Here is a 24,779-nt window from a genome sequence, read left to right as displayed (position 1 = left end):
TCGGGTTGAGGAATAGTCCATTGTATATGTGAACCGTAACTTCTTTATCCATTTGTCTGTCGATGGGCATTTAGGTTGCTTCCATATCTTGGCTGTTGTAAATTGAACATGAACATAGGGGTGCATAGATCTTTACAAATTATTGTCTTGGTTTTCTTTGGATAAATACCCAGAAGTGCAATTGCTGGGTCAAAAGACAGATCCATTTTTAATTTTTTGAGGAACTTCCATACTGTTTTCCGTAGTTGCTGTACCAGTTTGTAGTCCCACCAGCAGTGTATGAGGGTAAGACTGGAGTGGTTTCATACTCATGCTTTGTTTCATTGGTTTTAAATACTGTGTCATTAATTACACTTGATTTTCTGTTTAGACATAATTGGTCTTTGGATCTTATCTTTGGTCAGTCTACTTCTTATTTATATTCTAGGTCTAACTAAGGTCAGATGCTTTTGTAAAGATAATAAATACAATACAATGTCCTAATATTTTGCCCTCCACATCTTACTTATAATTTAGTCGCTGACAGTGTTAAGAAATGGATCCAGCAAGGGCTTTGTTTAGGATTTTGCCAGAAGCAGAGACCAGAGATGCTGTGTTTCAGCAGTTATCTTCTTTTCTTTTTCAAGATAGTGTTATTTTTGAAATATGACACATCTTCCATTTCTCCATGTTAAAGAAAATCCTCGTTCACTTTTGAGGTCGAGATGAGATTTATGTACAAAATTGGGGTAATACACTCTTAGTGTAGTTTTGGTTTGAAATACACCTAGATATTAAAATTGTCACCTATAGTACCTTATGACTTTTTTCTTAAAAGAAGTATGGTAAAAAGCCATGAGCAGAAAGACAGAATTTTTATACTCTGTTCCTATTTCTAAAAAGTATAATTTGGAATTATATTTTATATATGTATTCTCTGTTTCCCTTTTCCATAGCTGCTTTTTCTCTTAAGTAGGAGACTTAACGAATTCTATAATCTTGACTGAAATATATATTCTTTATATACCCTTGAATAAAATGTATTGCAAACATAGAAATATTAACAACTCCATGCCTAAATATTAGCTGATAAGACATTCCCTTCAAGGAGACTTACTCTTTAAATACTGTGTCTCAGATAATTTTTTGGTGATTTTTATATCGTTATTGATATACATTGATTAAATGACTGAGTTTATATGAATTTTACCTTATAGCCATCTGATTTAAGTCATTAAATTGATCTTTTTTTTTTGGTGCAGGAGAAGCTTATCAAAAATGGAGCATTTCACTGTGTTTTAAAATCTTTTTCTGTCTTGAGGTTTTACCTCTTCTGGTCTTAGAGAAATATGAAATTTTTATATCATTAGTGCTTAGAACATATATTAAAGGTTTGCCTTTTTCTTTTGTAGGATGAAGTGGCACATACTCTAACTGAAAGCAGAGTATTAAAGAACACTAGACATCCCTTTTTAACAGTAAGTGACTAGAGGATAGATGTTATGACATTATAAATTTAAGGGAGTTTTATTACAGAAACTAAGCTATGAAAAATAACATTTTAAATAACATTTAATCAGGTATGCTGTTTTCTGTGTGTGTGTAAAGACTGTGTTTGGATTTCTTCAAAAGTATCAGAATGCATGGATTACATTTACAATATGCATGCATTTGTAATCCCTCCAATTATGCACCTGTTACTTTTTTGAAACTTCACTGCCTTTAAAAAAAAAAAAAAATCCATAGAGCAAATAAATCACCTATGGCATTTTAAGGAGACTACTGAGAAAATGATGGACTTAAAAAAGGTTCTACTAAAAAGATCAGTAGTAAAAATAAGGATTTTGTTTCTTTTGTTTATTGGTTTCCAATAAATATATAAGTGATTAGGCAGCATTGTCTTCAAATATGAAAGGCAGAAATTCTTACTGAATATTTTTTATAGAAATTGAGACTTCTTTTAGTTATAGAGTACTTTAAGAAATACAGGAATATTGAATAAAGATGGGATAAGTCATGATATGTTTTCTTCACTAGATAAAGTATAAACTTAGTTATCGTGAAACATATTTTTAGTCCTATTCCTAGATTGCTTTTAATTGACTCATAATTTACAAAGTTTCTGTATATTTCTGGTTCCATTGAAGTATATTAAGATAAAAAATAGCAGCTAGACTTTCAAGAGGCGGTGCTTTTAAAGATTTAGGATTACTGTAATTAGGAATTTTCAGAGGTACCATTAGATGCCTAGACTTATGTTGTTAGTTTGTTGTATGTTTTTGTCCAGTGTATTAAGATAGCTCTAAAGTTCTGATATCTTTATAACCTATAAAATTACATGAACCAACTGTTGGATTGGGTCATGTTATACACCCAGCACGCAAAAAGTTATGTTGTAACTATGTTATGTCCCCAAATATAACTACCATAACTATATTCCTAAGACTTCTACTGGAGTCATTTGTAGGCCTCAGTTTAAGGCCCCGTGGATAAGAACTTTGGGGACTAATAGAGTATGAAATGGATGACACAATAAATTGAGAAGTGCGCATCACAATTACTAAGTTTATTATCACTTAAAATTTTAATTTTCCCCTCACAATCCCCATTGCCGATTTAAATGTAATTTGTTTTATGTTCCCCATAAACTCTTACTTAAGCACTCTTAGGGAATAAATAGACTCTTAAGGAATAACAACAGTTCATTTAATCAATCACGCTTACTGTTTCTAAGTGTTCTATTTGGTACCATTATAAGAATGTAGGATTATAATACCACATTTTTTCTTTTTCATTTCAAGTCCTTGAAATATTCCTTCCAGACAAAAGACCGTTTGTGTTTTGTGATGGAATATGTTAATGGGGGAGAGGTGAGTCACGGAGTGAATCCGGCGCTTGCATTTGCATGGTAGTATCGTCATTAGTTTTAAAAAATTATTTAAAATATAAATTGTAATATCACAGTTCTCTGCTTCTTGATAGAGATTTGTATAGCTCTAATATTTAGTAGATGAGAGCTGAATAATTCCAAATGAAATATAACGATGGTTTATTTTTTAATAACTACTTTTATATATTAGAAAGTATAATTACATTCTTTTTTCCTGTATTTTTCACCTGTAAAAAATTTAGCAAAAGTAAAATTATGAAATCATGTTATTTAATTTTGAATATCAGACATATAGGATTTATGATGCTTTACAAAGTTCTTCCTCAGGTTTTTGTGAAACTTGTAAAAATTATTTTACTCATTTTAAACTCAGTTGAATGATAGTCGATAGGCTGAGTTTTCTCTTCTTCCGCATAGTATAGTAACCTTGACTATATTTAAGAGATTTTAAGGGATCTTGTAGTTTTGAAGAGAAACTCCATGATTTTAGTAGTACATTTCTCCGTTTTCTTTATTCCTTATCCTTTCTTCTCCTTATTTTGATAAAAAAATCAATGTAATCAAAATTTACTGGAATAGTTAACTCGAAATATTTTACATTGTGGGCTTTCTGAAATAAGTTTATTAAATAGGGGCTTATATCTCACAGACTTTGAAAGTCCTATTTTCAAAAATAAATATTCTCTATAGAATGTTTTCTCCAATAGAATTATCTGACTTGTAGGAATTAGTTCATTGCAAAAATTCATTTATTCATTTGGTAAGCACATTTTGAGTGCCTCAGCTGTGCGGGTTTATCAAAATGAATTAAGACTTCATCCTTTCTATGAAGTTTATAATTTATCTTGTAAGTGTTTTGTAAATTAGAACATTTAGTGAAAGACCTAAGTACTAATACATTTATAAAAGAAAATGCTTTACGCGTAGCATTTAGCGTAGGCCGTAAGTGGAATGTCAGCAGGGGAGCTGATTTGAGAAGATATTTCAGGCAGAGAGGATGATGTGAGTAGAATCACTGATGGATGAGCACAGGGCAAGGACTGGAGTGGTAAGCCAGGAACAGCTCAGGCAGTCAGAACTGGGTCCTTGCAGTCAGGTGTTCTCTGAGAAAATACAAAAAACATGGGTGTTGTGGAACTTTATAGGATTGGTATGACTTAACCGATTAACTGGACGTGGGTAGAAAGAGAGAAGTATCTACTAAAAAGAATAAGGCAGCCCAATATGGGCTGATAGAGAACAATTTCTAAGATATGTTATGAAGTGAAAAAAACAATGTGCAGAGTATAAAGCATGCTACTGTTGTATTAAGTAAGACCATGCATATGTCTGTATATGCATCAACATCTCTGCAGTCACACACTGGGCATTAGAACTTATCTTTGGGAAGATGAACTGAGTAGCTGAGGATGAGGTAGAGGAAGACGTATTTTTCACTTATATATTGTTGTGCAGCTTTTACATTTTGTACCACATTTTGTGTGTGTGTGTGTGTGTGTGTGTGTGCGTGCGCGCGCGCGTGTGTGTGTATTATCAATATAAGAAATTCAAGGAAGGAAGATAGGCAGGCAAGCAAATGGTTAGATGGATGATCGGATGGCTTGCTGAATGGATGGATGGATGGATAGATGGATGGATAGATGGATGGATAGTTGGGGGGATGGATCGATGGATGGATGGGTAGATGACCAGGGGAGAGAATAATACAGGGAAAATGACAAACTTCAGATAAAAACTTGGAGAAACACTCTTAAATTGGAGGAACACTCTTATACAGTATCATGTATTTACATCTATTATAATGATTATCATATTATTTTATAATTACCTATTTATTTATCTGTTTTTCCCACTAGACTCTGAATCCCTAAGTGGCTTGTTCACTAATATAACCCTGGCACCTTACACACTACCTGGCACATAGTGGGAACTTGACAGATGTTTAACGAATGAATAAATAAGTGAATGGATGAACAAATTCCCTCAGGGAACAGGGATAAAAGAAGCTAGTATAAGTAGGGAGAAAAATTGAAAGTAATGTACTACATAGTTTATTTATTCTAGAGGGAGCTAGCTAGCTGATACCTGTACTTTTATTCTAAACCTAGAATACTTCAAAGATTAATTTAATTGATGATTGTTGAAAAAATTTTACACACAAAAGCAGGTTTTAAGACTAGCCAGATGGTTTCCTTTAGCATCGAAACTGCTACATTATTTCTCTTGTTTGGCCTTTCTTCTCTTTTTTTCAATATTTCTGCTGCAGGAATGTGTTATAGATAAAAGAATAAATTATTTAATATATTGAAGCAAATGAACTGATCTTAAATGTGATATATAATTTTGAAGTACTGCCATATGAAAATTTAATAATTTACATTTATACAATTTTACTAAAAATGAAAATTTTTATATGTAATCTCCCAATTTTTTATTCCTTTAAGTTATCAAATGTTCTTTTAAATAAATTTAAAATGTACTTTATAAATACAAATAGTTATTTAATTCTTGGAACTTAATGGTATTATTTGAATTCTTAAATTTATTATTTCTGGGAAAGAAATCTCTGTTCGGTATAACCTTATGGTGATTTATTTAATTTTGGTTTAGTTTTAGGTTCATCATGTCGTTTATTCTGTCCAGGGATGCTTCCTGGAAATGCAGAAAACTCAATTTGCTGTAGAAAAAATACTAAATGTAGCAATTATGTTTTTGAAATAAGATTGAAACAGAGAGATGTAAGGGAAACTATAAACTCACACAATTGCAGATGTTCCTTGAGTTACCCAGGGGGAATATCTGCATGATGGATAATCTAAGAGGCTGGAGCAGGAGAACCCTATCCTGTAGGAAAGCTCTGGTAGATTAACAGTACTCACCCAGTGACAGCATCCTCAGATCTCTTCATTTCCCAGTTTGCCCTGAGGTAGGCTTCTTCAGTGGGCCAATTGAAGTAATTATAACTAGCCCAAGTTTTATTCAACTCGTACTTATTGTCTGTTGACTTTCAATTAGCTATAGCATCCTTTTAACTTATATTCTGGAATGTTTATCTTAAAATACAAATACAACAGTTGAGATATTCCTTTTCTTATACTCTCTTCCCATGTTATGACTATCTGGACTTTTTTCAGCCTGTTGTACTACACAGGAGTTTAGCATGCCTGTGGCCATGCTTCTTATTATCACTATGTTTGCCACTATTATTTCAAGCACTAAATAATCTTGATGGAAGTGGATTGTGAGTTACATACTCGTTGTAACAAATCAACAGTGGCTGCTTATAGACCTATCAGTATAATGGAGTCACATCATAATTGCTTTTAACTTTTATGAATTCAAAGAAATAGGCTCAGCAATAGAGTGGATGGATGGATGGACAGAGATGTATAGAGAGATAAAATATGGTGATTCTGCCATTGTTCTTCATGAGTTGTATTGAAAGAGTGACCTCAAGATAACAGATATAAATTTGCTATTCTTTTACTCCATGTCAGTTCCTGATTGCCAGGCTTTGAGTTTCATGGGATATAAACTCGGGGGCTTAAAGATACATAGTTTTTATAAAACATTGTCATTAAGTAACAGATGTTCATCTAAAGAAACAATATTACTTCAGTGCTGGAGAAAAACTGTGCTGGGCTTAGCTATACTGAGACTGTGTGTGTTGGTCTCCAGTGTAGCAGTTTCCTAGGGAATTTTCATTATACTTGATAATTTATGTGTTTGAACCTATTCCGTTACAGTTCATTTACCTATTAAATATTTAATGAAAAATTACTATGGGCTGGACCTCAAAGGATTCAAAAATAAGGAAAATAGACTTTCCTTTAGAAGATGTGTGTCTAGTTGGGGGGATAGAAAAGGGAATATGTGGATACTTTATAGTGTGATTATTACTGTGATGACACGAGTTGCTGTGGAACAGAGAATGAGCACTTGAATCAGTCAGTCCGTAAGGAAGAGAGAAGAGGAAGGGGGAGAATACTAGCGAAGGAACGTTTCTTAAGGTTGTTGCTAAGCCAAGACCTGAGTGTAACTGTGAGTTAGATCGTAAGGACGAGAAGGAGGGCACTGCTGCCCACAGGAAGCAGAATGTGTGGGATGCGCAGGAGCATGCGAGTTCTGCCCCCGGCCCAGGTGCAGAAGCCAGAAGTCTGCACAGGTGGGCAGGATCGTGTGGGGACCCATCTTTTCCGTCAGGTGATTCAGATTTTATCCTGAAGGCAGTGGAGCATCATATGGAAGGATTTCTGTAAGAACGTGTTTTAGAAAGAATACTTCGTAGCAGTGTGAAGCTTGGATTGGAGAAGACGAAATTGGAAGCCGGGAAACTGCTTGGGAGGCTACTGCAGTTAGTAAGTTTTCAGTAGTCTAGTTATAAAAATGGTAAGGTCATTCATTGAGAAAATGTTAGTGGCAAGGAATCAAAATCTAATGATTAGGTATTAGAATTTCCAGAATTTAATGACTAAATGGAGAGAGAAAGAAACATCATACAGTTTCCTGTTTGCTCCTTGGGAAATTCAGAAAGACAGGAAATGTGGGAAGAGGAATGAGTTCTGGGGTGATCACCTGGATTTGAGGTGCTCAGTGGGGATATCTGAGAGAGAATGAGTTCTGGGGTGATCACCTGGATTTGAGGTGCTCAGTGGGGATATCTGAGAGAGAATGAGTTCTGGGGTGATCACCTGGATTTGAGGTGCTTAGTGGGGATATCTGAGAGGTAGGAGATTTAGAACAGTGCTGAGACCAAGGCACGAAGATGTATCCAGAGTAAAAAAAGTAGGTGGAGTTGGAACATCAGTGGCCAAGAATTGCACCTGGAGATACCAGCATCTCACTTGGCGGTCACGAGGGTCGTAAGGAGGCTCCTGGGTAGAAGGAGGCAAATAAGAGAAGCCTTAGAAGTTAAGTAGAGTGTGTCAAGTATAACAGAGTGTATTAAGTTCTGCAAAATAACAAGTGAAAGATCCTCATCGGATTTGCCATCTACTCGTTCCTCAGCCGAATACCAAATTCACATGAGGAACAGAAAAATATTCTGGGGGGAAAAATGTAAGCTGAAAGCCGACTAAGGTGGTGTTGTTTAGTTCGGTTTAGGACGTCTCCACTTGGGAGCGTTCCCCAAAATCTTACTCAGCTCTATTTCTTGTAGGTCTACAAATCGGACCTCTGTAACTCTCTTTCAAGGCTGAAATCTCCTGGAAGTTAAGAGAGTCATTAAGGGGTAAAGGAAAATCATTACGTAGAAATATCCTTCATCTAATAATTCTTCACATTCCTCTATATTCTTTATGCGGGTACAAATGAGCCTGACACTTTTGGTTATTTACTATTCTTGAGCATATTTAGCTCTTGGTATGCTCTATATTAATTTCTTTGATAAAAATTCATTTTATTTTTTGCATATGACTTTCAGTTTCATGCCAGTCTTGAGATCCTCTCATACTTATTTCAGATTCTCATTATTCGGCTGGCATTTTGTCTTCAGTGAACCAAAATCATCTCATTTTAAATTTACATAAGGCAGAAGTGCCGGCAGTCAGCCATTCTAGTTCCAATTACTAATTTATGAAGGTGTGATTTGGGTGATTTTTTAATTAAAAGTATCATTTCATATTCATAGTGATGATTTTTAAAAATTTTCTAAATTTATAGATATATAAATATCTTTATTGTCAAGAGTCTAACAAGCTAATATCTTTGCTAACAGTTTTAGTTATTACACTACATAAGGTTTATCAGAATTCTGTTGCCTTCAACCAAAGCTTTTTCAAAAATTCCAGAGTCAAGAAGTATGCATTATAACATTCACATTAACATGTAAAGTCTAAGGCAACATAAATTTGGGACTATGTATACTTTATAATACTACAAGGCTAGTTTCCTAAAATAAACCATTAAACAAGGGCATCAGTGCGTCTGAAGTCCTAATGCGAAGACATGACTGGCTTCACCGTCTTAAGATGCTGACTTTCACATCTAGAATCTCAGATGAGGTGACTGCAATTGTGAGCAGGCATTTGTCTGTTTCCGTGACTCCTCTCCACGTGGTTCTGGCACAGCTCGGACATGTCAGGTAGTCAGACTTCTTACACAGAGGTTGGATCATTCAGAGTGAGCATTTCATGAGAATGGTCTCAGAAGACACAGATAGTATAATTGGATAGCAATACTTGAGGGTCTCCATATATCCTTTTTAAAATTCATAGTGTAATTTACCTGTGTTCAGAGAATAGACTGTATATAGTTTACATCCTTTTAAATTTACCAAGACATGGTTTTCGGGCCAGAATATGTTCTATCTGGTACATGAGCTGTGCATTCTGAATGAGCTGGGTGGAGTGTTCTATAAATACCGGCTACATTGGTCAAGGATTTTGATTAATATAGTGTTGTTCAGGTGTTCTATACTCTTACTAATTTTATGTCTGCTTTTTAAAAAATCAAATATCGAGAGTGCTGTTGAAATCTCTAGCCGCAATTGTGGATTTGTCTACTTTTCCTTTTATTTTCTTATAGGCAGCCTACAGTTCTTACATCTTTTTAAATCCAATCTGATAATTTCTGCCTTTTAAATTTGGAGTATTTAATGTGATTGTACATGTGGTTTGGGTTAAATATTACTATTTATTTTATTTTCCCCATCTGTTCTTTGTTCCTTTTTGAAAAAAATCTGTCTTTTGTATTGACTATTTTTGCTGTTTTCCATTTTATATTCACAATTGCATTAGTTCCGCTTTCTTTTGTTTTTATAATAGTAGTATTAACAAAGATTCGTTGAATTCCTATCCACTTCTAGACCCGGAGAAGGCAGCTGTACTCATACCAAGTTCTTTCTCTTCTATGATGCAACTTATATTATATTATGCAATTACAAAGAAGACTTATAAATGAGATTTCTTAATGGAATAATTTATGCATTTTATATAATTTGTTATTTCAGATTAATAGAAACCTACTTAGTATAGTAGATAGATGATATGCTTTAGAGACAGGTGACCTAAGTTTAAATCTTAGTTAGCTCTACCATGTAATAGCCATGTGATGCTAGGCAAGTTTCATAACATCTCTGAGCCTCAGTTTTCTCATCTGTATGATGGACATAATAATTGTACCTATTTTATAAGGTTGTTTTGAGGATTAAATGATAACAGTGCATGTAAGTCACTTAGCACAGTGCCAACTAAGTGGCTCTCAAAAACCGTGCCTATTTAATAGTAATAGTAACAATAACTTCTATTTATTATAGTTAATCATCTGTAATATGGAGATAGCATTATGTAGCTTTTATGATTGTTATTAGATGTAATGCCTTTAGAGCTCAAAATGATAATATTTATTATTTGTTGTATTGACATTAAATATAATTCATAAATAACCCAGATATTTCACACATATACTAATAGATTAAAATATTTAAAAATAATTACTTTGATAATTTATGACCTTTTAAAAGTATTTTTTATTCTCCAAATGAAGAATCAATTAATATTTAATGAGGTAGAAATGAGCAATCTCTTTTTTAATCTTGTTAATATATTTTTAATAAAATACTTAAATAGAAATTAATTATTGGAGTAGATTGGAAGTTGAAATTATTTTTTTAAAAGAACTACTTTTTATACTTACCATATTATTAAATATTTTCATTAGATGATTTTTAATCCCAGAAACTTTCCTTAACTTTTCTTTTGCATTACTTCTTTAAAAATTTTGCCACCTTACTAGTTTTTCAGTTATCAGGGACCTAGTTGGTGATCTAGAATTCTTTTTACATTTTCAGACTTGTAGGAAGAGAGCCAAGAGGGCAAGAAATAGAGGAATAGGGCTTGAGGTATTTAGCGGATAATTTATATCTAACACAGTCACCACCGAACAGCTGTCGCAGGGCTCCATTGTCCTGTAGCATCCTAAGTGTTTAATTTGTATTTTAAGAAATTTTGTAATGAACTATGTTATTAAAATGTGGATCTTTTGTATTTATATCTCATGTCTATGTCATTGTCCTTTCTGGAAGAAACCTATTTCAAATATTAAATGTAAATTTACTTTACAGCAATTTTTCTGTGTGAAACACATGCAGATTATGAGCTCAGCTCGTGAAAAGAATAGACAGACATTATCTGGAAGATATTGATATGAATTACCTGCTAAATGTAAGAATACCTTTGCTCCAGTTATAAAATTAAGCATTTAAATTTTCATTTTATACTGTAACCAATGCTATTTCAGTTGTGTAGTATAGTATTTGCGATGGACTGAATATTTGTGTCTCCCCAAAACTCATAGGTTGAAACCTAATCCCCAGTTGATGCAGTTTGGAGATGGAGCCTTGGGAGGTGATTGGGTCATGAGGGTGGAGCCCTGTGATGAGATGAGCACTTTTAGACAGGGGACCTCAAGGCAGTTTGTTCTCCCCTCCCGCCACATGAGGACACAGCAAAAAGACAGCCGGCTGTGAACCCAGCAGCAGGTTCTCACCAGACACCCAATCTGCCAGTTCGTTGATCTTGGGCTTTCCAGCCTTCAGAACTGTGAGAAGCAGTTGTTTATAAGCCACTCAGTCTGTGGTATTTGTTACAGCAGCCAGAGCCGACTAAGACAGTGTCGTTGATTAGTTTCCCTGTAGGGGAGCTAGAGGCAGTCATTTCGCCTCGGGTCTAAACCCAAGGGGAGTGTTAAGCAGTGTGATTGCACAGACTGCCATCTTATTGCTTAATTGATTAGTTGTTTTTAGGATTCTCGGGTTTCAGTTTCAACTAATATTATGATAATATAATCACTTAAATTAACAAGACCTGTATTCAGCATATTTTGTTATTCTCTAGTTAACCAATCTTTTACTATTACAAAGGAATAACTAAAAACTGTATAGTTAGTATTTGCAAGAAAAAAAGATACAATTGAGTTTAAAATCTAAGATTGCAGCAGAAATTCTCAGGGCATTTTTTAAGTCCAGATCTTTATTTTGGGGGAAGTTTGTTGTATTAAAAATATAACTATTTTTCAAAATATACAACTTATTGTTAAAATTAGCATTCTGGGTTTGTGATGAAATACAGACTTGTATATTTAGTAGGATAATCTATTTACATTACTGTATTTTTATAGCATGGCTTAGCACAACACACACAAAAGTCATTTAGTCTTTGCCTAAAGGAAGTTAAATTTCTAAACATAAGCTCCTTGCTTGAGCACTAAATAACATTTTTTAAAATAAAAACAAGGTTATGCAGTTATTGTATATGATTTCTTTCAGTTTCTAATAAAAATGCTTTCCCTTAAAAACCTTAAGCCTTATTTTCCCTATAAATAATTCTTTGGAAAGTAGTTTCGAATTTAACTTTATTCTTGAGGTACATATTTGTTAAGCCCATAATATGTGCCAGCCCATAATATGCACCACTGTTAGACTTGGTGCTGAGGTTGCAAAGCTATAGAGAACGCTTCCATAGTCTTTTCACTGTGCCTCTGCCAAGGAAAAAAAACTAGAGTATTAAATATATCATAAGCCTGAATCAATACAAGGATCTACAGTATATGTATTATAAACCTTTGTATAATTTTTTGATTATAAAAGTAACAACAGTATACATTCATTGTCAAGAACATCAGAAAGTTATTTCAGATCCATTGAAAAGAATATTTACTGACTACTTGCTATGGGGTAGTTACTGTGCTTTGTACTTAGTATTTAACATATGACATGAACAAGACAGATGGTCTGTGCCTTTCAGAGAGGATAATGTTCCGGGAAACAGATATTAAATACATACAAGTAATTTTTAAGGTATAAAATAAGATAAAACCACTCTAAATTTCACCATCAGCAATAATTACTATATATGTTAATATATTTCATTTTTATACTGTACATATATTTTCCATTTTATTTAATATTGTAAAAAATATACTAGTTTCCTATTGATTATGTAGATATACAATAATTTATTAAATTCTTACCAAATTTTTGAACATTTAGATTGTTCTCATTACTTAACAAACAGGTATAATCTACATACAATAAGACGGACTCCCTTTACGTATACTGCCTACATATATGACTTGGCAAACATAGATACACGCAGTGCCCTCCCAGGAATGACACAGACGTCACGTTTCCGTTGCCTTGAGAAGTGCTGCCGCCTCTGCGGTCAGCGTCCCCGCCAGCCCCTCGCCACCTCTGCATCCACAGTGGCCCCAGGCAAACAGTGATCTGCCTCCCGATGCCACAGATTCGCTTTACCACTCCTAAAATTTCTTAGAAATGGAGTCATATGACATGTATTCTCTTGCGTCTGCGTCTTTTCCTCAGCCTAATGTGTTGGAAATTAAGCACGTCGTTGGATCCCTCAGCAGTCTGTTCTTTCATGGTTGAGTCGTGACCCGTGTTGCTCGGCTCTGCCAGCCTTTGTGCACCGGCCCGTCCGTGACGGTCGTTCAGATGTTTCCAGTTGTTGCCGAGTGTGAAAAAGGCCGATGTGCACGTTCGAGTCCCGGTTTTCTCGCGCGTAGACGCGAGGAGTGTGATCGCTGGGTTTACAGTAAGCACCTGCGAACATTTCAGGGCATCAGAAACCGTTTTCCAAAGTCCTTGTGTCGCTTTACCTCCCCAGAGTCATTGTTACGAATTCTAGTTGTCCGCATCCTCACCACACTCGGCGTGGTCTGTCTTAAGCTCAGTCATTCTGGTGAGTCTGTAGAAGTACATTATTGTGATTTTACGTCGCATTTCTCTGATGACTAATGATATTAAATACCTTTTCGTATATATACTGGTATGCACAGACACTTTTTGTGACATGTTTCTTCAGAGGTTTTGCCTATTAATTGGGTTGTTTATCTTCTTCTTATTGAGTTACAAGTTCTTCCTGTCTTCTGGTTACGCGTAGTTTGCCAAATACATGTATTACCACCAGTAGCGTCTCCCAGACTGCCCCTTTCATTGCTTCGGTTATATTTTTTGAGAAGCAAAAGTTTTTAATTTTGAAGTACAATTTATCAATTTTCGTCTTTTCTGGTTTTTATTTTTTATATACTATCTACGAAATCTTCGTGTACCTGGGTCACGAATATTTTCTCCTAGAACTTTTTATAGTTGTACCTACTACTTTAAGGTCTGCGATTTATTTTATGTTCATTTTATGTTTGCTGTGAGCTAAGGATCCAGGTTCTTTCCCCCCCGTGTGGACACCTGGTCGTCCAGCGTCTTTGGTTGTAAAGGCGGTTCTTTGCCCCGTGGTATGACCTTGACGCTGTCGTGTCGTACGCGTGTGTGTGTGTAGCCTCTGCTCTAACGCCGGTGTTGCTGCGCTGCAGGGCGACGCTCCCCAGGCCCCTCTTAGTCTTCTGTTCTCTCTGGTGAGGAGAAAAAGTAGTTTGGGCTTCGTGGGAGCCTGTGATCGTTTTCTGGCCTTTTCTGGTGGCTCAGCCCCTGGCCTCAGGCTTTTCCTCACTTCCCTGTGCTGATCCCTGAGACTCGGCTGCGGCTCATTGCAGATCCCGCACCTCTCCTCCTGAGGGTCCTCTGCCGGGGACGTGTAGCCCCTCAGGGTCCCCCGCCCCTGAGCTTCCTGCCGGGTTCTCTTGGGTTTTCCCTCCCCGGTTACATCCTGGGCTGCCGGTCTCCACGCAGCTGGCTGGGGCCAGCGTAATTTTCACTTTGTTTCCTTTTCTCTGGGGTAGCTGTACTCTGCAGCCTGATGTTAAATATATGAAAATCCTTGTTTTACTTAATTTATATGGTTTCTTAGCATTTGGAAAAGGGAGGCTGAATCTGGTATCTTTTAACTACGATCAAAGCAGAAATCTTTTACCTTTATATTTTATGAATATTTTCATGATACGGAATTTTAGGTGCCTTTTTGTGTTTCCTTTAGCAGTTTGGACATGTCGGTCCGAAACCCGCGAGTGTCTTCCTTTTTGTTCCTTCGTACGTAATGGTTTCCCCCTCTAGCAAAAAGACTTCTTTACGACTGGTTTTCAGCCGTTCGAACGTGCTCTGACTTGTTATGTTCGTGCACGTCTCTCAATTTTCATCTTCTTGGGGTTCGCTGAGCTACTTCATTCAAGTTTGGAAAATTTCAGGCATTATTTTGCAAGTGTCTCCCCACCCCTTTCACGATCTGCCATTACTCATTTGTCACTGAAGCTCTTTTTTTTTTTTCTTTTGCAATTTATGTAGTTTCTTTTGCTGTGATTTCATGTTCATTGGCCTTTTCTCTCATAGCGTCTAATCTGTTAATCCCGTCTAGTTAATTTGGTAGTTCAGATAGTGTATAATTTATCTTTAGAAGTCTTATTTATTTCTATTTCTATTTCCCTTTATCTTTTCTTTATGTTCATGTACTGTTTTAAAGTCATTGTCTATTAATTTCATCAGGTGTTACTTTTAAGGTCTGTGTTTAATGACTGATTTTTGTCTTGGTTATGAGTCATATTTTCCTGCATTTTTCATGTCTAGGTAATTCGAATTTTACATGAGTGCTTGGATTTTGTTATCTTCCACTAAAGATTTTTACACCTTGTTCTGGAAGGCAGTTATTTGCAAATATGGTTGATGTTTGACAGTCTTGTTGGCTTTTTAATGCAGTCTCATCTACTGTTGTTTGTTTCTTCATATGTGTCAGTCTTAGCTTTCACTCTGGTTTTAAAATATCTACTGAATGCCCGGGTTTTCAATAATGACACTCTTCCCAGCGCTGGGAAATTGATTGTCTCTCCAGTCTGTAAGAGCTCCGGGAGCTGTTGGGCACACGGACCCCCATTCCTTCTCTGCTTGTTGTCACAGGCGTTGGCCTTTAACCTCACATGTGGGTTGCTTAGCTTTCAGCTGCAGACTCGGCTCTACACGTTCTGTGTTGCTTCTTCCTCCCTGGTGTCCTGTCTTGCAAATGCCATTCACCTCACCGTCCTCAAAATCTGGTGTTCTCTCTCCAGTAGTGAGACCTCTGAGTTACGTTGGAGATTTCCTTTTCTGCATAATGGTCCAGAAAGTGCCCCAGTCAGAAGGCGAGTGATTTTTAGGGCTCTACCTCACTCGTTTCTATTTTCACAGGAATCACAATTTTGTACTGCCTGTTGTTCGATATCTCAAGAGTTCTATTTTTTATTTTCCCCAGTTTTCATTTTTCGTTTTACGTATTTTTGTCCAGTTGTTTTGGGCAAGAGGGTAAGTCTAGTCCCATGAACTTTCTATTCTTATTTTCTACTTTTTAACTCACTTTCTGTTTTGTATTTAACTAACAATTACATCTGAAATTTATTTTGTTATCGTGTTAGATGAAAGTGTAATTTTATTTTTCAACCTCTTTGGAATGCTGTTTCTACATTTTTTTTGGCTTTGTATATATTGCTGCAGAGAATATCCTCGTGTAGAAGACTTCTACATTTCCTTTTTTAAAAAGAAATTTCCAGAACTCCTGTACATTAAAAAATATCTTGTTATCTATTGCCTATTGTCCTGCAAAGAGTTTCTGTCTCTACACAGCAGGCTATCAAGATAGTTATCTCACTGCATTTTCACTGACAGTGCTATTTCTTGATGTGTTAAATTGTCTCATATATGTTTTTATCTTTACTGCATTGATTATTTTAAGGTGCCATTTATTTATATCCTGTAATAATTTATATTTCTCTTATGTTAGTTGTCTGTGTCCTTTCCCCTCTTTCTTTGTGTTTTAGTCTTTTTGTTTTTCATTTCTTTATATATTAAGCATATGGACTTTGTCATATTTGTTATATTCAATTTTATTTTTATTTTTCCTATTCTATTAACTATTAACTATTGGTAGTTAATTAACTATGGGTAGTTAATTCTACCAGTTTTTTCTTTTATGAATTGTTCCATTTCTTTCTACTTGGAAAATCCTTCTTTACCCTGAGATCAGATAACTATTGATTCATATTTTCTAGTTTTTTTTTAATTAGTGTCTTATTTTATATTTAACTATTAATCATATCTGATATTTATTTTGTTATGATGTGAAGCGAAAATTGAATTTCTCCAAAGTTGAGCAGTTATTGTGGCATCCTGCATTAGTCATTTTTTTCTCATATATTTTGTTGAGTATTGTCATCTTCAACTTTATCATATATTAAATTCTTGTAAACTAATCCATTTCTGGCTGCCTGATTTCATTGATCTTTCTTTGAATTTGTGTGCCTCTTCCATACGCATTGTAGCTTTATAGCATCTCTCAGTTTCTCTGGGCGCGAGTGTTCCTGCAAGCGTATGGCGCGTTAACAGCGGCAGTCTTCCATTTCGGTATTGTCTTCGCTCATCTTATTCGTTTTTTTCCTGAAGGAGTCGCGTTGCATGTCTGCCTTTACATCCCCTTCTGAGCTCACCAAAGTATGACATTTCCTCCCTGAAAGGTAGCAAATGACCTAATTCCCGTGCCTGGTAATCATTACCTCCTTATTTTCTTCATTCTTCAGGTATATTCTTCTTCCCTTTCGTACTTCTCTTCGGACTCCATCACAGTATCCTGTTCTGCTTCTTTTTCCTGTCCTCATATATAAGATTCTGAGCTTAATTCCGTTTTCAGTTTTTACTGATTCCCGGACTATCTTGCACTTCCTTGGTTTTAACAATATCCTTTACAGAAACATATAAATGACTCGTATATCTACCTCTATGCCCTTGGGACCCGTAATTTCAAAGCTGTGGTATCAAGTGCTTATTTAAATGTTCCCCTCTGTATTCTTTTCTTCTGCACCGCTGGCTGCAGCATCCACTCAGCTGTCCACAGAGAAACCCCAAAGGGCACAAGCTGGTTCCCTCTGGAACACTGACTGTCTCGAAATGCCAGTTGCTGCCACTCTAGTTGAGGTCCCTTAGAAGCTCTTATTCAGCTCATGCGTAACTTCCGATGTTAACAACATACTCATTCGCTTATTTAAATGTGCCCTCCATTGACTAGCTACCGCATCCTTAGTAGAATTGTTTACACAGCTCGTTTTTCTAACCAGATAGTGATGTGCTGGCAGATTGGTACCACTCCCTCCCATTGTGTCTGCAGCTCTTCACAGCAGTTGCGCTAAATAAACACTCAGCGCACTCAGTGATGTTCTCGGTGTGCATTGTTGACTGACTGCAGTCTCAGAGCTTGTTGAATGATTCTCCAATTACTGCCAGTTATCTTTTTAAAATTATGCTACTTTTTTAACCCAAAACTTTTTGACACTCCTTATCTACAGAATAAATCTCAAACCCATATCTTGGCAGTCAAGGTCCTAAACAGTGTGATCTCATCTTTTTTTTGCTTAAGTCCTATCATTGTCCTGAATGTGTATTATTTATCTACATGTGTTTCCTTGCTATTGCTGTTTTTTCCTCCTTTAGAATTCCTTCCCAAACATTTATTAATCACCTGTTATGTGCAGGTGCTATACTAAGCTGTGTTAGAAATATAAAGATGGATAAAACTTCCATGGCAGTCTTCTATAGGCTTCCCTTATATTCTCCATTTGTGAAAAATCCATCCTTCAAAACCTAAGTGAGATATTACCTTATTGGGGAGGTCGCTCAGATTATCCCAGTAAAAATTAATCACTCTTTGCCTCCAAAGCATTTTTAATATCAGAATAACAAAATTTATCACAGCCCTCTTTTTTTTTTTTTTCATCTGTGCATGTATCTCCTTCACTGGGTCGAGTATCTTGAGGTTCAGGATTATGTCTTAATCATCATCGTTTGCCCTCTTTTTCTCTTCCTGGTACCCAACACAGTGACTTTAAAATAATTGATGCTTACTAAATGGAAAGCTGGTTCAAAGCCAAGGCATATCGAGAGAATTAGGTAGAAAATCAGGGGAGGATTGTATTACGAAAGCCAAAATCGTGTTTCAGGAAGGAGACAGCAATAGGCGAGGTGCTTGGCCCCAGAACAGAAAGACGGAGGGTAGACTGTAAATAGATTATTGGGTTTGGCAATTAAAAAGTTCTTGGTTATTGTAACAAGAATAAGTTCCATAAATTAGCGAGAGTAGACATCAGAGGGACAGCAGACTGCGAAATAAATAGAATTCTCCTTAAGTATAATTTTTTAGCTGATATTTTTATAGAAATTGGCTGGGAGACAAATTGGAGATATATGGTCTAAATAAAGAGCTAGAATCCTGCATATATTATATCGATTTAGGAAGCATTCATGTCTTTTGTACAGTAGATGAGTGGGTAATAGGCTTTGCATTATTTTAAGACAATTTATAAATTTAACCACTATCTTTATTCCATCAGAAAACTGCCATAAATAATCTATGTAGAGGTTACAAGGGCCCCTTCATTAAAGTCAGTGATATTTTGTATAAAGCGTGGCAGAAATGATTTTGACCCAGAAATTATTCAGAATGGTTTTACTGACACTCCGTGCTGCTTTCTACTTCCCGTCTCCGTTTGAATGGCAGTGCGTTAAATGTGTGTGTCTGTGTGTCCGTGTCTGTCTGCCTTTATAAAATAAATGAATTTTGAAAATTTTTCCTGAGTAATTGTATACATTGGCTTGATTTTTAACATACTTTATGTGATCATTTATCAGACACATTTAACATTTCTGCAGTTAGTACGATTTTATGTTTGATAATGTGTCATATTTAATTGGCAACAATTTTTTCTTTCTTTGTGTTAACGTAAGATGACGATAGAGTCCCAGTCAATAGCATCTTAGATTTGACAAACTATGACAATCGAATAGGAAGCTCGAAGTTTAGAGTCTGTCTGCCTAATATTTTAGTTTTACTATAACTAATGTTGAGCCAGTCTGTTTTGGCAAGAGTTGCATGATATAACCTCTCTTTACCATGATGATGAGTTATGCATAAAGTTTACGTTAAAACAATGATAGACACTTGAGTGGAGACGAAGGTGGGAAAAGGGAAGAAAGAATCTGTGTGGAACCTCCTTTATGTTGCCAAAGTTATGATTTGGTGTGCGAGGATCAAATCTTGTTAACCATGATGGTTATAAGTTTGTAGAAGCACCGAAGAGTCCATAATCCATGCGAAGGTACAGTTAATTTTCAGTCTTGCAGCCTAGGGATACGCTGACTCATTGGTTCATTTCTTTAGTCACAGACATGTATTGAGTATCTAACATGATGCTTGGCAGCCACTCAGCACTGTCACAATCTTTCATCGTTCCTGGGCGTTTCCTAGTACAGTGAAATAGTACAACAGATCAAGAGTCAGTTCATAGTACCCGAAACCGGCTCTTCCTCATACACGTTGTCGAATCGAGACGATAGGCAGTTTCTTACATGAAGAGCGGGCCTAAACAGGCAGCTGGATGCTTGGCCGCAGTGAGCGCCCAATACATATTTGTTGATTATTGAGTGGTGATTAACTAGGAAATGGCCGGGCTTATAGTTTAAGTGATTATGTGAGAAGAGATTGGTGGTGTAGTTTATTATTAAAAATAGAATATACATCGGGAATCATAGGGCAATAATGGAAGTGTCTCATTCGGGGCATTACTAACATAAAAACTTAAATTCTTAAGGTTTCACACTTTGAAAACATTTCCAGAGATAGTTTGAATCAACAGATGGAGAATTAAAAAGTTACATACATCGGCTCCAGCAAATCAGCGGTCCTTTCTTTGAAATAAATGTAAATCAAATAATTAAGTAGAAATGTTATATCTTTGCTTGTGTTCATTTATTTTAATAATGTCTCAATGCCCAGTCCTTGAAGGAGCAAGCCGCAGTGCAGTGTGGGAGAAGTACAGTCTGAGGCGACATACTTTTTTCCTCCGGTAACTGAAGGTTAAATGGGTAGCACGCAGAATGCCTTAAACAAGATGGGTACATTGATTAAAACGCTGATTTAACAGCTCGCAGTCTCCCCTTGGAAACCTGGGAAAGAGAAGCCAGCTGCTGTCTAAGAGCGCTCGGTGTCCACCGAGAGTACGCTATCTATCATCACAATATGGTGATGAGAGGTGTTTTATGTTTGTGTTAATTTCCCCCACTAAATCAGTAATTATTACAACCCTGTCCCTGCTGTTTACCCCGCAGCTGTTTTTCCATTTGTCGCGAGAGCGGGTGTTCTCTGAGGACCGCACACGCTTCTACGGAGCAGAGATTGTCTCTGCCTTGGACTATCTGCATTCCGGGAAGATTGTGTACCGTGATCTCAAGGTAAAAAAGAAAGTAATCAAAATTTGTTTTTACAGAGACTATAGGGACAAACAAAGTAATTACAAAGCTACACAGTTTGGAGAAAAGCAGATTTACTTGGGGAAAAAAACACTCTGTTTAAGAATGTGGTTGCCCGCACTTGAGGGGAAATTTCATTCTCTGGTATGTATGTAGTTGCTTTATGTCCGAGTTTTTGATGTGCAAAAGAATTTTTGCTTGACTGCTCTGATTAGGCGCGAGCTACCAATAATATTTCATTTCTCTATGTTTTTTGAGTAATGTTAAACATCTGATTAAAAGTCCAGTAACTTTGCAAGTGACGTTTTAAAGTTTCATTATCGTAGTCTAATATCCTATGATGTATTACGAAGAAACTTTTATAATAAATAATACTTTATCGAGAGGAAAATACTTGTTTTGATTTTGGTATTAACTTTTTGGTGGGTTTAAATACCTGAAGCCTTTTATTAATCTGTTTCATTTCCATTTTCAAAAGTACTGTATCTGTTTGATTGTTAAGAGTGACTTCTCGAGCTTCCTTTCTGATGACACCTAGAACAGCTGAGGGACTGGCAGGTGTTCTGTAAAGGCCAGATAGTAAATTTCTCAGGCTTTGGGGCCCAGTCTCTTTCGCAGCTCCTCAACTCTGCCTCCGTATGCATGAGTGAGTGTGTGTGGCCGTGTTCCAATAAAACTGTATTTACTGAAACAGGCAGGAGGCCGGATCTCTCCCATGGGCTGTACATTGCTGACCCCTGGAGTAGCTCATAAATGTAGTGATTCTCATGACACTGTTTTGAATTAGACTGACCATATTAAGGAAAGTTATACCCCGACACATTTTCAACAGATTCTAAATGTGAGAATCTTACTTTTTCAAAAAAAATAAATCATGTAATAATCTTGACCTATTAAAATTTGACACAGAATTGCTTTATCAAGTACTAGTTCATTTAAAATATAATTTTATTTGTTGAAATAGGAGTTACATGAGTCGTATGAAATTCTGTTTGTATGAAATGAGATCTGTCTCCATATTACAGCATAAAAAACACATCTCAATTAGTCCCTCATTCCCCTCTCACTCATTTTTAAATGCCCGCGATTCTTAAGTCATCTAATGATGTGAGCAGTTGTCTAGGTTATTTCAGGATGTTCCTGTCTTGTGCCTTTATGTTATCAATGACCCTAAGGAGTAACTATGTTGCAAAGTTAGTTATTTTTCACAGATGACAATGAAATGTAGTATGTATGTTTGCATAATATTATTTATTAAAGTTTAAGAAATGAACTATGCCACTAAAACATCTAGGTCAGGGATGACCAGCTAAGTGCCATAGTAGACCAGAGATGAGTACAAATCAACAGTGTGATTATATTTAGCCTGAAGCTTCTCACATCCAGGAATGTGGCCGAGTGCAGCATCCCTGTATCTGTCTGCATGGCCAAATAATCCTGTGACGTTTTAATGTCTTGAATCTAGATTTTTCAAAAAGAAATGAGTTATATGGCATGTCAAAACTTACAGCATAAGTTATATGGCATTTTCAGATTTACTTAGAATTAGTTAGCTCTTCTCTGCCTGAATCAACTTCCCCTCACTCCCGCTCTTATATTTTATGAATCCTGTTTGTAGGGAGAAAGGGAGGAACTTCTAGATTTGATGAAATGAGAATAATTTTGAAGTACTTGGTAACATGTCCACAATGTTTAAAGCTGGAAGGTAGAATTATCAGCCTAAAGAATCAAAGAAAAGAATGCTCATTCGATTGCCAACATTGGTGAAAAAAATGATACAACTGAGATGGTCTTGGTCATTATTTACCATTAACCATTTCTCATTAAATAAGAATAGCCATATTAAGTCACTGAAGTTCTTAGTATGAGTTTTATTACCCTGTCCCTCGAGGTGATGGAATTAGACTAAATTTATTAAACTGTAATGTAAAGTACCTACTTTACATGTGAATATCAATCATGTGGCTCCATCTGCAGGGACCACTAACTTTATTAGACCATTAGGTGGTCTCTGCTCTCTTAAGTTCTTTTTTTTTTTTTTGAAATATAGCCCTAACTTAAAGGTCTAAGCCAAACATTCAAAATTTATACAAATGTTGTTTGTATCTGTAGCGCACAGGATTATGCATAAGAGAGTAAGATCCTGGAGGTGGTTTTACAGAAATTCAGAGCTGGTCCAGTTTGTAGACGAGGTCTGGGCAGCCAGCAGCCTAATGAGTGCCATATTCAAAGTAATGGACTAAGTCGATGGCATAGTCAAGATTATTGGAGGCCATGAACCCTAGCTCTATGTCTGATGTTCTTTTTATTACATCATTCTGCCTTCCTAGACTTGAATCTGGGTGGAGGTGGGTGGCGAGGCTCATTGATAACTCAGAGAGAGCTTTGTAAACCTAAAATTCGAATAGAGCTACTGAAGATAAGAGAATGAGTGTTTTAAATACATTTGTACCAGATGTATTAAAGACAGTGTCATCGAAAACTGATTTAGCTATTCACTTTGATTGCTCAGTCTCTGATTTATCTCTGTTGTAGCCTTACCTTGTGTTTATTCAAATGCAAATCAATTTGAGATGTCTCTCAAGTTAAATCAGTACTTTTTGCCTCTGTTTATCCTTGGAGGCAAAGCCGTATTTCCTGTGCAAGTTAATTTAAGATATTTTATTAGTTTATAGTTCCTAATAACTTGATGTTCATAGCCACAGATAAATTATCGCAACCTGTCTTGCACCTGAAAAAGTAAGTTTTCTTAATTTATCAATAGGTGTCATGATAAGAAATTTTGTTTCAGTAAGGACCCAAATTCCTTGTGATTACTTAGGAAAAACGTGTTGCTCCATCGTAGCATACAGATTTGAAGAAGTCTCTTCTAAGAACTCATCACTAGCACAGAAGTGTTACAAACTTTTTTTCCGCTTAGTTCTTATTTTGCAAGTGTAATCTTTTCTTTCGATAATCATGGCCACCAAACTACAGAACAGACTGAATAGGGACATTTGCAAAGATGCATATAATAATACTGGAATTCATTAAGAATTAATTTCTCCAAGAGTTTACGATAGGGTAGATGGGGGCAGAAAATATTACAGAAATTGCTCCTGTGTTCTGTTTGTGGAAAATCTAATCTTATTTTCTGCCAAAGAGTTTAATGGTTAGCTTAACCATTTACATTATGGAACACGAGAGACCGCCAACTAGATGTAGATAATTTCTAAGACTCAGTGATGGCACAGAGGGATGACTTCAGAGTCTTTACCAGACCCCTTCCAGTCTTCATCCGCTCCCTGGTGTTCACCCCAAATAAACTCACAGTCTAAATCAAAGCAGCATGCTCCTTTCACTTACTGAATCTTCACGCGCACCCCCAGCTCTGCCTAACCGGACTGCCGCTCTGGATCCCGCTGTCGTAGAAGTTTTAAGCCACTGCTGTTATGAACCCCTTCCATCGCAAACAATAAATTGTACTATTGGGCTTTGTTATTAATTTGTAGTAAATTCTTCGACAGCTTGGCAAGCCAGGCGGGGTTTCCACTGTTGCGCGTCATGAACCCTTTCGTTCTTACAAGGGCAAAAGTGAAGAAGTGTTTTTCTCTCCGTGTTTTCAGCAGCCTCTCTGAAGTTCATGGTCATTAAGTCCCTGCAGGTCCGCTTGTCTGGCGTTTGGCACTTCGACGCCCAGACACCTAAACCCGCAGTGTGTGGAGGACGGATCCCCGCGGGTCCCCAGCCGGGGGTCTGGGTCCTGAG

General features: G+C 36.3%; 1 protein-coding gene across 3 annotated transcripts in view; it reads left to right on the top strand.

The window, feature by feature from the left end:
* Window positions 1-24,779, top strand: part of AKT3 (AKT serine/threonine kinase 3) — a 261,729-nt gene that overhangs the window by 194,265 nt on the left and 42,685 nt on the right. For all 3 annotated transcript variants that reach the window (XM_025048497.1, XM_025048498.1, XM_006914260.3), the window contains 3 exons: window positions 1,392-1,457; window positions 2,781-2,849; window positions 20,892-21,014. In XM_025048497.1, coding sequence (XP_024904265.1) covers window positions 1,392-1,457; window positions 2,781-2,849; window positions 20,892-21,014 — 258 coding nt within the window. The remainder of the gene's footprint in view (window positions 1-1,391; window positions 1,458-2,780; window positions 2,850-20,891; window positions 21,015-24,779) is intronic.

The sequence above is a fragment of the Pteropus alecto genome, unplaced genomic scaffold (assembly GCF_000325575.1).
Source record: "Pteropus alecto unplaced genomic scaffold, ASM32557v1 scaffold115, whole genome shotgun sequence".
NCBI classification, from domain to species: domain Eukaryota; kingdom Metazoa; phylum Chordata; class Mammalia; order Chiroptera; family Pteropodidae; genus Pteropus; species Pteropus alecto.
Note: the sequence above shows the minus strand (reverse complement) of the source record. Positions and strands in the feature narration are given on the sequence as shown.